General features: G+C 53.4%; 2 protein-coding genes across 3 annotated transcripts in view; one reads left to right on the forward strand and one right to left on the reverse strand.

Moving 5' to 3' along the window:
* The window catches only part of SPATA2 (spermatogenesis associated 2), a 10,180-nt gene extending 1,857 nt beyond the window's left edge, over nucleotides 1-8,323 (forward strand). The window contains exons 2-3 of one of the 2 annotated variants that reach the window (XM_049650621.1): nucleotides 4,971-5,415; nucleotides 6,343-8,323. In XM_049650621.1, the coding sequence (XP_049506578.1) occupies nucleotides 5,080-5,415; nucleotides 6,343-7,569 (1,563 nt within the window). In that variant the 5' untranslated portion in view covers nucleotides 4,971-5,079 and the 3' untranslated portion in view covers nucleotides 7,570-8,323. Of the gene's footprint in view, nucleotides 1-3,502; nucleotides 5,416-6,342 lie in introns of those variants that run through there. The other variant, XM_049650622.1, reaches the window with a different exon arrangement.
* A 3,789-nt stretch (nucleotides 8,324-12,112) lies between these two features.
* On the reverse strand, nucleotides 12,113-13,526 carry LOC125936498 (interferon lambda-1-like). The gene has a single exon (XM_049650626.1). It carries the CDS (start codon nucleotides 13,040-13,042, stop codon nucleotides 12,470-12,472), a length of 573 nt encoding a protein of 190 aa, XP_049506583.1. The 5' UTR covers nucleotides 13,043-13,526; the 3' UTR covers nucleotides 12,113-12,469.
* Between the last annotated feature and the right edge of the window lie 37 nt (nucleotides 13,527-13,563).

Below are 13,563 nucleotides of genomic sequence, written 5' to 3' on the forward strand. Positions count from 1 at the left end.
CCCCCCCCCCCCCCCCCCCCCCACCAGACTGGCACGTCATGGCGCTCCAATCCTTGGGTTGCTTGGAGAAATTAACGGCTTCTGTCATTGCGCTGTCTAGTCTCCTGTAACCACGCTGTTTTTGCAGAGAGCGTGTTTTTTTGTTGTTCTTGCAGAGTGCTGGGAATAAATTGCTGGCTCTATGCTCAGAAAAGACACCAGCTATGACCAGCTACAATGCAGCCTGTATTCTCAGAAAATGTATTCAGGAGGGATGATGTCAGCTGCTTTACCACTGGCCGGTCTCTGGCCAGCCTCTTCCCTTGGCCCTTGAGCTTACATCTTAAAGAGATTTGCAGCTCTTCCAGCCCCCTTCGGCGTGGGAAGATGGGAATTTTGCTACTATAGCAATTTTTAGAACTCAAGTCTGCTTGCCCTGCCATGGGATGTTCTAACTTAGCCTAGCCCTTTCAAATAGAGCTGTCCGGCAGGTGCAGCCCAGAAGCAGCATAGAGCTTGAGTCAGGGTTTGGGCATCAGACCTTGGTGCGGACCTCAGATTCTACTTCTTCCTTCCCTGTGATTCAGGACAAGTGATTTGGCCTCGCTGAGCCTCAGTTTCCTCTTTAACCTTGGGGCTGTCCTGTGGCTTTCACTGATTTTCATTGAGCACTCAGCAGAGGGCCCTCATGTACTGATCCCTTAGTGAATGGTAGATTGTAGCAATAAATGAGTGGGGGAAACGGGGAAAAAACCCAGGCCTCAGGGCCTGCCAACCCAAGTTCAAATTCCAGCTCGGACCCTTGGGAGCTCTGTTGGGCTGGTTGTTTCGTGGCTGACCTTTGGCTTCCTCCTAGAGCTGGTATGAGGATTAAATGGGATGATGCAGAAGACCCAGGACCTCGGTGACGATTCGTTCCCGTCTCCCTTTCTTTAATTACCTCTTAGCGTTCATTTTCTTTCACCTTTTCCTCACCTACCTAGGTTGACTCAAGATTCATCATAGATGGGTTTCCCATCCTTGACTTGAGGATTTGGAACACCAACACCGATTGGGCTATTTGGATCCCTTTTCCTTGTCTATTGTGTGCCAGCAACAAACACGGGTGTGGACTGTGATGTGATTACAGAGCAGCAGACACTGAGCTTGAGAGTGGCTGACTTTGTAAAAAAAAAAAAAAAAAAAAAAGATCTGCCTGTGTATAGGCTCAGCGCTGACTTCGTCAGAGAAAAATCACAGCCGCGTTTAGGAGGCTTCATGTCCCTTTGTTTACATTTTTCTCAGACGTACCAAAAAATAGTCCCTGGGACCAAAGGCAGGATGGAAGTTTCTCTTGTAGATACAAAATAGGAAATACATACCGGTTTTTACTGGTAAGGACAGTGAGGTCTTCTCTCGGCTTGCGATACATACATTGATAGTGACCTCTTGTAAGTAGGATCGAGGGCAGGGCTGTGGCTTCCCAACTGCAGCTCCCTCCCCCCCGATTATCCCCCCACTGCACCCATCCGAGGGCCTGGCATGAGATAGGTGCTGCATAAATACTTGTTGAGCCCAGGAGTCCTGGAGGTATGGGAGGAACACGGGTGCCTCAAAAGGTCAGGCTTGGAATCTTGGGTCTAGTAGCTCTGGCTGCTTAACAGCATGTCCTGTCATGGAGCTGACCTCCCTGGAATCTTGGGAGAGCTCAATGAGAAGCTGAAGGCATGGCATCACGAATGCCTCATTCATTTCTCCTGTTTTATCAAACACCTACTGTGTGCGAAGCTGTGTTCCAGGCACTGTGGTGAATGAAACAGATGTGGTCCTTGCCTTTGTGAAGCATGCTGGGTTACGGTGGGGGTACCAAGAGGGGAAGTTAGTAAATGAATAACGACACTTTCAGCTGGTGATTACCCCAGGATAATGGGGTAATGAGGGACTGGGAAAGTGGGAGTCCCTGAGCTGGGGTTGTCAGCGAGGCCTCTGAGGGGTGACATTGGAGCTGAGGCCCGAAAAACGAATGTGAGCCAGCTACAGGAAGAATCGGGAAGAACATGCAGAAGGAACGACGCGGGCAAAGGTCCTGAGACAGAAGTGAGCTTTGCGTGTTTGAGGAACAACAGAAAGGTTTGTGTGGGTGGAACTTGGAAGGGGAGGACAGCTATGAGAGATGAGCAGGGGTAGACCATGAGAAGCCTTTGGCCTTGGTCAGGAGGTAGAATTTTATCCTAATGGATTTTCATGTGCCTCCTGTGCTCCTTGGGTGTATGTGTTGAAGCACGGGGCTCCCTTGGGAGGGCAGTGGTTGGGAGAAAGTGGCCTCTCTGTCCCCGCTTCTCCTGCACCTCTCACCCCTCACTTCCTGGTTAAGATCCTTGGAGTCTCCCCAAAACTGTGAAGAAGCCAGGTGAATGGCTCATTGAGAGTGGATGATTTTATTGACGTCATGATCGTTGCCAGGTTTGTGGGCCCTTAGCACTTCCTGAGCTGAACTCAGATCTGAAGGACTGCTGGGCCTGTCCCTTCTCACTGTAGCTTCCTTCTCAGTCCCATGTGGTCTCCACAGCCAGCAGGAGCCCCCTCCACTTAGCTAGCAGGTGTTTCTGAAGCACGTACCCTGCCCGCCTCTGGTTCTGTGCTTTGTTACCTTACTGAGTAATTCAGTCAGGGTCCTTGCACCCGTGGAGCTTGTGGTCAGGATGGGCGACTGTGAAAATGCACATCCCCCACCTGGCTGGAGATATTTGCCCACGCTCACCTTACCTTCTTGAAAATGCTTGGCATTTTAGGGGTGCCTGGGTGGCTCAGTCGGTTAGGTGTCCGACTTTGGCTCAGGTCATGATCTCACTGTTCACGAGTTCGAGCCCTGTGTCAGGCCCTGTGTTGACAGCTCAGAACCTGGAGCCTGCTTCAGATTCTGTGTCTCCTTCTCTCTGCCCCTCCCCTGCTTTTGCTCTGTCTCTCTCTCAAGAAAAAAAATAAAAGAAAACGCCTGGCATTTTGGCAGGGGTATAGCACCTTCAGATACCAGGAATAGCTGTTCATGTTTTTCAAGGGCGTATTTCGAGCCAGCCCTCTCTGAAGACCTTTATATCCTGATCATCATCCTTACACCGACTCTGAACTCTAGGTACTATGATCAACCCCCACTGTCAGATGAGAAAACAAGCCCAGAGAGGCTGAGCAATTTATCTGACTGGCCCAGAGAAGCAGACCGAGGATTCACACTTAGGCAGTCAGGCTTCTGGATCTGTTCATAGATCAGATCTGTGCTGTGCTGCCTCCTGTGGCCCCGGCAGTACCCTCGATGAATGCAGGTTTGCTCCCAGCATTGTGGCACCGACCATGCTGGTTACTCTGTGTGTGTTCTAACCAGTGGCCCCGCAGACAGCAAGTGTTCAGATTCGGGCGCCTGAGTGGCCCAGCAGTTGAGTCAGTTAACTTGATTTTGGCTCAGGTCATGAGCTTACGGTTCATGAATTCGAGCCTCGAGTCAGAGCATGCTTGGGATTCTCTAACTGCCCCCCCCCCCCCCCCGCCTCGTGCCCATGTGCACTCATTTTTTCTCTCTTAAAATAAATAAATTAAAAAAAAAAAAAAAGTACAAATTTGGTGTGCCCCAACTCAGAATGTTCTGTCCTGTCCATTGGAACTGTAAACCTCTCCTAAGTATAGGGGAATAAGCTATAGGTATTGGAGAACTGTAAACCTTTCCTAAGGTATCAGGCTGTCAGAGATCCTCCAGGGGGCATCAGCCAGTGTGGTCTTCCTTTAAAGTTGCAGATGTGATCACGGCCCTCCCTGCCTTGCTTTGAGCTCTTCTGGGGCTTCACATGCCTCTTGGAATAAAATACACAGTTCTTCACACGCTCTGCTCTCTGAGCCTCAAGGCACAGGATCCTGCCCTGCTGGTGCCTGCGGCTTCATCTCTGGTCACTCCCTTCCCTCCCCCTGGCCGCTTCAGCCATCCTGGCCTTCTTTGTGTTCGCCAAGCTCCTTCCTGCCTCAGGAAAGCAGGGAGTGGTGGGTAAGGGCGTCGACCTTGGAGCCCAGCTGCCAGGGCTCTCATCTCAGCCCTGCCTCTTCGTGGTTCTGTAACTTTGGGCACGTTCTTTACATTTCTCTGCCTTGGCTTTTGCACCTGTAAAACGGGGATCAGAGTAGTAGTGCCCGTGTCTCCTAGGGTGGTTTAAGAAGACGAAGGGCATTAGTGTGCATGAGTGAGTGCCTGGCAGCATTAGCTCAGGGCCTTCCTCCCTAGGGACGCCTCTGATGTTACATTCCCCTCCCACTCTTGGCCTGGCAAACTCCTCATCCTTCAAGTCTAACCTTCATTGCCTGGGGTGGGGGTAGGGAGATACCTATTTATTTATTTAAATTCAAGTTAGTTAACATACAGTGTAGGAGTAGAACCCAGTTAGTGATTCCTCACTTACACATGACACCCAGTGCTCGTCCCAACAAGTGCCCTCCTTAATGCCCATCCCCCATTTAGCCCATCCCCCCACCCACCTCCTCTCCAGCAACCCTCAGTTTGTTCTCTGTATTGAAGAGTCTCTTATGGTTTGCCTCCCTGTTTTTATTTTTCCTTCCCTTCCCCTGTGTTCATCTGTTTTGGTTCTTAAATTCCACATATGAGTGAAATCATAGGATATTTGTCTTTCTCTGACTTATTTCACTTAGCATAATACGCCCTGGTTCCAGGGGGTGGGGGGGATTTTTTAAACTTTCTCCTCCTCCCTACAAAACCAGGTTGGGTGCTCCTAATCACATTCTTCATTTATGAGTTCAGCAAAGTCAAGGACCTACCTGTCTTGTTTCTACCACAGCTTTGCAACATAGTACGTGTTCAGTTAAATGTGCTGCATGGATGCGCAGAGAGGGGCCCGGGGCTGGTGGTGCCCAGTTGTAGCTCAGGCCAGTTCTGACTTGCGTTTTGCCTCGGCAGCCACAAGCTGGTACGTGGACCCGTTCGAGGAATGATGTGCTTCTTGTTCTTCCCCTTCCAGCGCATGCCCCTAGTCCAGGTGGGCAGCATGTCAGTGCTTTTGGCGATGTCACTGCCTCGAACCCAGAAGCCATGGAGGAGATAAGGTAGCCCCCCTGTCCCTGGATCGGATGGGGAAGCCCAGTTCAATGGATACAAAATACAAGGATGATTTATTTCGGAAGTACGTGCAGTTCCACGAGGGCAAAGTGGATGCCACCCCCAGCAAGCAGCGGCCTGGCAACGATGAGTACCTGCGGGTCGCAGCCTCGACCCTGCTCAGCCTGCACAAGGTGGATCCCTTTTATCGATTCCGGCTGATCCAGTTCTATGAGGTGGTGGAGAGCTCCCTGCGCTCGCTGAGCTCCTCCAGCCTGCGGGCTTTGGCCTGCGCCTTCAGTGTGCTGGAAACGGTCGGTGTCAACCTCTTCCTCTACCCGTGGAAGAAGGAATTCAGAAGCATCAAGGTAAGGTCTGGGGAGGGGCCATGCACACCGGTCTCCCTTCTTGCCCCTCCCAGTCCGACCTGAGAGGGCTTGTGCCAGTTACATCCCTCCTCTGCCTGCAGACCCGTCCGGGTATCTTGCCCACCGCCTTTGGTCCAACAACTAGAAGTACCCCCTTCTGTTCCCCACCTTGCCGGTCTGACCAGTGTCCTCTCTTTACTGAGTCCCTGCCCCTGGCAACTCCCGTCTGAAGCTGTGAAGTTGGAAAGGCAGGCAGCACCCTGGTGACGCGGGACCTCGAAGCCCAGGGCAAAGGGCTTGAATTTGCCCTAAGTAGGCCGAGAGGCAAGGCAGACCCGGATCGGGTTTACATTTGGAAAGCATTCTGTTGTATGGGAAGGAGACCAGTGGGGCGGTGAGACCAGTTAGGAGGCTGCTGCAGACGCCGGGGTCCCCTGAGAGGCGGTTCGCACTAAGTGGGAACAGACAGGAGAGTGGAGGATGGATTTAAGAGAGCGAGAGAATTCTGAATCGTTCCGAAGGCAGCGATGGCTCAGGAGAGTTGCCACAAAGCCAGGCTTTTGTTCTTCAGAACTCCGCAGAAATCCAGAAAGGAATATTCTTCCTGCTCATTGGGCTTCCGCCTCGGCTCTGGTCCCCTCTCTTCACCACCTTTGCCCTGTTTCCTCAAATGGTGCAGAGCCGCGGAAGCCCGAACAGGGAGCTGGTGGCTTTGTGCCCTCCCGCTCCAGGCGGTGCCCGTGCAGCTCCCGTCGCCCCGTGTGCCCAGCTGGCCTCTGTCTGCTACACGGCGGGGAGGAGGGGGGGGGACTGCTGAGATCTTTCCCTCCTCTCTCCTCCCCCTGCTCACACACGGGTGTGCTCAGACCACGTGTGCCTCAGAGAGCAAATCCCGCCTCTCTTTTTCTGCCCCCTTCCTTCTCCTAGACCTACACGGGCCCCTTCGTTTATTACGTCAAGTCGTCGTTGCTGGAAGAGGACATCCGAGCCATCCTGCATTACATGGGCTACGTGCCCGAGTTAGGGACTGCGTACAAACTCAAAGAGCTTGTGGAGACCCTCCAGGTGAAGATGGTCTCCTTTGAGCTCTTTCTGGCCAAGGTGGAGTGTGAGCAGATGCTGGAAATCCACTCACAAGTCAAGGACAAGGGCTACTCCGAGCTGGACGTGGTGAGCGAGCGCAAGAGCAGCGCGGAGGACGTGCGGGGCTGCTCGGAGGCCCTGCGGCGCCGGGCTGAGGGCCGGGAGCACCTGACGGCCTCCATGGCCCGCGTGGCGCTGCAGAAGTCAGCCAGCGAGCGGGCGGCCAAGGACTACTACAAGCCACGGGTGACCAAGCCCTCGAGGTCGGTGGACGCCTATGACAGCTACTGGGAGAGCCGGAAGCCGCCCCTGAAGGCCTCGCTGAGCCTGCGGAAGGAGCCGGTGGCCGCAGACGTGGGCGATGGCCTCAAGGACGAGATCGTCCGCCCGTCCCCCTCGCTCCTGGCCGTGTCCAGCTCCGCCCACGGAAGCCCGGATGACCTGCCGCCCCCCTCGCCGAACAACGGTCTGGGCCCGCTGCGTGGCACGTACTTCTCCGCTCAGGATGACGTGGATCTGTACACGGACTCGGAGCCGAGGGCCGCGTCCCGGAGGCAGGACGCCCTGCGGCCGGACGTGTGGCTGCTCAGAAATGATGCCCACGCCCCCTACCACAAGCGCTCGCCCCCTGCCAAAGAGTCCGCCCTGTCCAAGTGCCAAAACTGCGGTCTGTCCTGCAGCTCCTCCCTCTGCCAGCGCTGCGACGGTCTGCTTGCCGGTCCCCCGGCCCCCAGGCCCGGCGCCTTCCCCGGCAAGGCCTCTGCCCACGACAGCCTGGCCCACGGGTCGTCTCTGCGGGACAAGTACGCGGGCCAGACTCAGGGCCTCGACCGGCTGCCGCACCTCCACCCGAAACCCAAGCCCTCGGCCGCAGCCACCTCCCGCTGTGGCTTCTGTAACCGCCCGGGTGCGGCCAACACCTGCACCCAGTGTTCAAAAGTCTCCTGCGACACCTGCCTCGGCGCCTACCATTATGACCCCTGCTGCAAAAAGAGTGAGCTGCACAAGTTCATGCCCAACAACCAGCTGAACTACAAGTCCACCCAGCTCTCCCATCTCGTGTACAGATAGACTCGACCTTGCACCCCCCCTGCTCCAAGGGCTACACCACCGACTTTCTGGGTTCCCCCAGGGAAGAAGTGTTCACGCATTGATCTCGGAAGCAGAGGCCTGCCTTTGACCGTGTAGGTGTCAGGGGATCGTGGGGTCGCCCGCACCACGTGCGCGTTCACCTGGCGACCCAGGTATTTCCTTTGATGGCTGCTTTGTCACCTGACAAGGGAGAGGGTGGCACTTCCGTTCACATTCATTTTTGCTAATCTCTCCACTCCCTATTCCATTGTTTGTTTTTGAAGAAGATTTCTGTCTCGGAGACTCTTGCCACCCCCACCCCTCCCACTGCAAAGCCAACTTGGACTGGGAAGGGCCCTCCAGGTCCCCTCCAAACGCCCACCTGGAGCGCCGAGCTAGAGGCCTGTTGGCTTGTGAAATGAGCCCTCCTGCCACACCGGGCCTCTTCCAGTGGCTCATCCCTTGGCCACCCCCTTCCCGGACACAAGGATCCCCTCCTGGACTCCCCGCCCCTGACTTCCACCCGTCTGGGTTTCAAAGGTGGACTGAGTCCGGTATTCACCGAACGGCATCCTGTTGCCACCACAGCTCAGTTCAGCCCGTGGCGTTTGTGCACTTTGCTCCGACGCACTGAAGCGTGGACCTTCCACGGCAGGATGGACTTCTCCCCCTTTCTGTTGTTTGCACATGCCCCTCTTACTGTACTGTAAATAGATATTTTTGAGATTTATTTTTAAATAAATATTCAACTTGCCGTGTGTTTCACAGTGGTTAAAACATTGATCATGTAGCTATTTATACAAATGGCCTGGGTTCTTTAGTCTTCCAAGGGAGGGTCTCCTCCCCTTCCGTGTTGTGTCCTACACACACCACAGCCCAAGGGTAGAGCAGAGAGTGTGGGGGCAGAGGAGGAACAGACGATGTCCCAGAATTGGTGGCGAGCCACTGTCTTCCCTCCAATAAATCTCTATATACCTACCTCCAGCATACACTTAGGGGGCTAGTGCGGGCCGGGAGTTCTGTGCACCTGCGGACTGTGATACCCTAGTGACCCTTCAGGAACCTCACCCTGTGGACCTACAGCCTGGTCTTTGCCATTTGCTGCGTGTGAACCTGCACTCCGAACTTCTTGAGTCTCGTTTGAGCAGGAACGTCATTTGGGATCTCCCCGCCCCTCCATCTCAGCCTTCTTCGCCTCTTTCCAGGACTCCTCTGCCACGTCGGTGATCTTTTTGCACTAAAAGTGGGCCCGAGTCAGCGTGTGCCCATCAGACGGACGTCTCCTGAGATGCTCAGCTGAGCCTAAGCGCTTCCAAACCTGAAGGCCCCTTAAACTCCTCATGTGAATGACCCCTGGATGTTGCTTTTGGGGTGCAGAGCAGGAGTGGGGCAGGAGTTTGAAACTAAAAACCGCTTCCTTGTGAACTAACATATTTTAGCCATACGTGTTTGTGATGTACAGAATATAGGAATTTACGTGCAGTGGGTTTTCTGGTAGAAAGGAGGTGTTCGGCTCTCGAACACATTGAGCTCTGGCTGAATCCTGAGGCCACTGTGAATTTGCTGATGTTCTTCCAATGCAGTGGAGTGATTTTAAGGTTTTCCAAATCTTCTGTGGCTCTTTTTTATATATCTAGTACAGCACATGTAGATACTCAATGTGTATATACAGCTGAGTTTCAACACCTTTATTACTGAGACCAGCCCGTTCTGGGGTCATCATCTTTGATGTTCTTCCTTCCCACGTTTCGGAAGTGTCGATGCCTGTTTTACTCCTGAGAGCTCTAGTTTTCTAGTTTTTCGTTCCCAGATCGCTCCAGCACTACAGGAACGTTTAAGCGACTGTGAGGCCAGGTAGCTTCTACGGTGGGCAGGAGCAGGAGTGCCCACCTCGTCCTGGGAGAGAAAGTCCGGCACACGTGTCATCATGGAGATACCGTGTTTATAGACTGGAATAGGAGATCTCTGACCGTGTCCTTGGCGTGTACCTTACTGTATGAGGTTGCTGTGATTGAGATGGGTAAATACATGCTAATTTAAAAAGACAGATGTTTTGCGATTGCTTTCTATCAAGAGTTGAAATGTTGAGAGATGACTCAAAAAAATAATAAAGTGTCTTCCATTATTAAACAAAGTGTTTGGAGTTTTATGTCCCTCCCTCCCTGCTGCTTTTGAAGTTTGGGCTGCTTGGATTGTTTGTTTGTTTTGCTCAAGCTGTATCCTCTGATGACAGGACTCTCATTTTCTCTTCCACAAAACCGATAACTTGATGAGAGCCCCGCTTTCGAGTGCTTACTCTGTGAGCCGGGTACTTTGCATGCTGACCCTTCACATGCGTGATTCCACAGAATAGTCTCCGTCATCCTGTAAACTAGGTAGTGTTACGATCCCCACCTGTAAGGTGGGGAAACTGAGGTGTGCAAAGTTCAGCCATGTTTCTTAGGAGTGGGACTACATACTCCAGGAGAAATGATTGTTGGTGGTGACTGACAGGCATTAAATAACATCGAAGGACATTATGAAAAAAATTAATTACGTTTTTCTTTCAATCCGTTTAAATGCCTTAAGGAGAAAGTCCATTTAACGCTAGCTTGTCTTTACCAAAGAGGAAGCAGGTGTTAGGCTCGGAGCCTTAGGCAGAGTCTTAGCTAGGTGTTCCGTTACCTTCTGTCTGGAGCAGGCCGTACTGCTTTTCCATCTATAGCAATGACAAGAGATCACTTTAAAAATCAACGTAAGTGTTTTTCAAAAGGAGGGTTTGCAAGATACGTGGCAAAAATCTTGAGGGTGGCATAAGAGCAGCTGTGATTTGGGACATCCTGGCTTTTAAAAACTTTTTTGATGTTTATTTATTTTTGAGGGGGGGGAGGGGCAGAGAGAGGGGGAGACACAGAATCCAAAGCAGGTTCCAGGCTCTGAGCTGTCAGCACAGAGCCCGACGCGGGGCTCGAACCCACGAACCGTGAGATCATGACCTGAGACGAAGTTGGACACTTAACCGACTGAGCCACCCAGGCGCCCTGGGACATCCTGGCTTTTGGTAGCAGCAGGGTCTCTGCATGATGGTGACCACTGCTGGGTTGGCCCCTACAAGGCATCTCAGCAGTCAGAGAATAGCAGGTTTCTCCATTTCGTGCGCCGGTGAACAAATAATCCAGGCCTCGGGCCAGACCGAGGCCCAAGAGCTGGGTTGGGTTTTAGCTGCAGCCCAGGAAATGGCACCGCCAGGAAGAGCGGCTTCCTAGAGATGCGCACCTAGCCTGGGAGAGCCGAGGAAGCCAGACACTCGCTGCTGCACCCGGAGCAGAGTGGTGGCTTCAGAGCCGATTGCTTAATCTGTGTATGTAAACGACAAGCACGTTTAACATCATCGTGCCCGCCAGCTGCCCAGTAGCTCTGCTGCCCGCTTCGAGCACCGATCTGTGGCACCCCGCCCGCCCGATTACCAGTCTCAGAGAGAGAGAGAGAGAGAAGAGCTGTGGCAGACACTTTGAGTTGAACCCCCGTCTCCTCTCACCCTTTCTCCTTTGGTAATAGAAGCCCTGATTTTTAGACACATGGCCATCCAGAGTAAAGACTGCCTTCCCCAGCCGCTCCTGCAGCCAGGCGTGGTCATGTGGCCGTGTCTGGGCAGTGGGACGGAGAAGTGGTTCGTGTGGCTTCTCAGACATGTCTTTGAAGGATCTTTTCTTCTTCCCACCCGAGCCTCCTTCCTGGCTGGAATGGAGCGGCCCAGGGAGACTCTGAGGCGGAAGCCAAGTGATGAGGGAGGGGCGGTTGGGAGCGGCTGGGTCCCTGATGCTTAAGAAGCCGCCATCATAGCCAGCCTGCCCTGCCTACCTCCAGAGTTTTTATGTAAGAGAGGAATGAGCCATTATCTTGCTTAAATGCCACCCCCCTCCCCCGGCCCATATTCTCATTTAAGAAGCCATCTTATTTACAAAAGAGGTACAAATGAACCCAGCTTCCATGATTTAACAGCTACCGACTTGTGGCCAACCTGGTTTCCTTTTTACCTGTCCGTCCACTTCCCTCCTAAATTCCTTTGAAGGAAATTCCAGACATCTGCTTCAGTGGAATATTTCAGTATGTGTCTCTAAAAGACAAGGGACTTTTAAAACACCATACCATTATCACATCTAAATTTTTATAATTCTTTAATAGCGATAGATAGGCAGTCAATGTTCCGATGTCCAGTTGTATAAATTCATATTAAAAAAATTGTTTTTTAACGTTTATTCATCTTTGAGAGACAGAGAGAGACAGAGCATGAGCGGGGAAGGGGCAGAGAGAGGGAGACCCAGAATCCGAAGCAGGCTCCAGGCTCCGAGCTGTCAGCACAGAGCCCGACGCGGGGCTCGAACTCAACGAACCGCGAGATCATGACCTGAGCCGAAGTTGGACGCTCGACCGACTGAGCCACCCAGGTGCCCCTAAATTCATATTTTAAAAACAGTTTGTATCAGGGCTCAAATAAGGTCTCCACATTGCATTTCGTGGATAGACCTTTAAATCACCGTTACCCTCAAAGCTGTTCGTGTAGAGTATAGGGACCCTATCTTTCTCTTTTTTTTTCCTTGAAATGTTTTTGTCAAGCTGGATTTTTAGTCCTTTAGAGTTCTCTAGAGTCTGCACTTTGCCGACTGCAGCTCCCACTGTTGTTTAACGTGTTCCTCTGTTCTCTCCATCTCCGGAGCAGTTGGCTCTTTTTTTTCTCTCTTCCTTACTGTTTATTTGCTGCACATTGCACAAAAGTAGAAAAATAAACATTTCCTATGGCTATGGAGCGGGGCTGCAGGTCCATAAATAAGGGATTGAAAGGAAATAACTTAAGGAAGGATGAGGCCTGGTGCATACAGAAGGTCTGGGTCCCGGACGGGCTGGGGTCGGGTCCAGGTTTTCAGACGCACAGGTCTCCACTGGTGACACACTTCAGGTCCCGTGTGAGGAGGCGGAAGAGGTTGAACGTGACGGAGGCCTCGAGGCACCCCTGGGACTCCTCTGGGGCCCTCTGGAGCCGGTGCAGCCAGTGGTGCAGGCGGCCGCGGGGTCTGGGTCCCGCCGTGGGCTGAGCCCGGACACAGGCCTGGAGCTCGGAGTGGATGTGGCGCAGCACACGAAGGGGCTGGTCCAGGACGACGCCCAGGGATGAGTCAGTCACGTTCCCCAGGACCTTCAGCGTCAAGTCTAGTTCAGCCTCCAAGGCCGCAGGGCGCTCCCAGGCCTGCAGTCGAGTCAGGTCCCTGGTCCTGGGGAAGAGGCGAGAGCCACAGCTCCAGTTCTTCGGCGGGAGTGACTCTTCTAAGGCGTCCCTGGCCTTCTTGAAGGCTTCTAGCTCCCTCGGCGACAGAGGTGGGAACTTGCCCACGTGGCAGCCCCTCCTGGTTGGGGGGGGCCTGGAAGTGGGGACAGGGCCCGCGCTGGTCAAGCCCAGCCCCACGGTCACCAGCACCACAACCCAAGCTGGAGCCATGGCCCGATCTCGACTGCTTCCCCGGCCGCATGGCTCCGCTTTTAGCCAGGCTCGCTGGGCAATCCCAGCTGATGTATGTAAAGTGAAAAGGCAAGTGGAAATTGGAATCTCCACTGGGCCTGAAAAGGCCTGAGTAGGCGGAGCCAGGCGCTGAAGCAGGTGAGCACGTGGCCGTGGGCTAGGCTGCCTGAGCCGCAGAGAAAGGGCATCCGACGGGTCCCTTCCCTGGACTTGTGCCGAGAAGGAAAGAGAAACTGAAATTCCCTCATAGGAGAACGCCTTGTTTCTGAGAAGTCCAGGGTCTGGACAGTCGCGTTTAGGACTCTCTGGGGCAGCCTTCAGCTGACTGTGGGGAGCCCCTTACCGAGGCCGAGGCAGGTGCCGGGGCGAGGGGTGTGGGCCAGGGTGCCTGAGCGGCAGAGGCGGCTTCCCTTCGAAGCGCAGTCTTCGTTGGCTGTGGTCCCATTCGTGTACTTTTGCTTCTGTTACCCGTGCTTTTGGTGTCACATCCAGGAAATTGT

The sequence above is a fragment of the Panthera uncia genome, assembly GCF_023721935.1.
Source record: "Panthera uncia isolate 11264 chromosome A3 unlocalized genomic scaffold, Puncia_PCG_1.0 HiC_scaffold_11, whole genome shotgun sequence".
In the NCBI taxonomy this organism is placed as follows: Eukaryota; Metazoa; Chordata; class Mammalia; order Carnivora; family Felidae; genus Panthera; species Panthera uncia.

What these genes read in the sequence shown, in the direction of transcription:
- LOC125936498 (XM_049650626.1), bottom strand. Translation starts at nt 13,042, where the DNA reads ATGGCTCCAGCTTGGGTTGTGGTGCTGGTGACCGTGGGGCTGGGCTTG.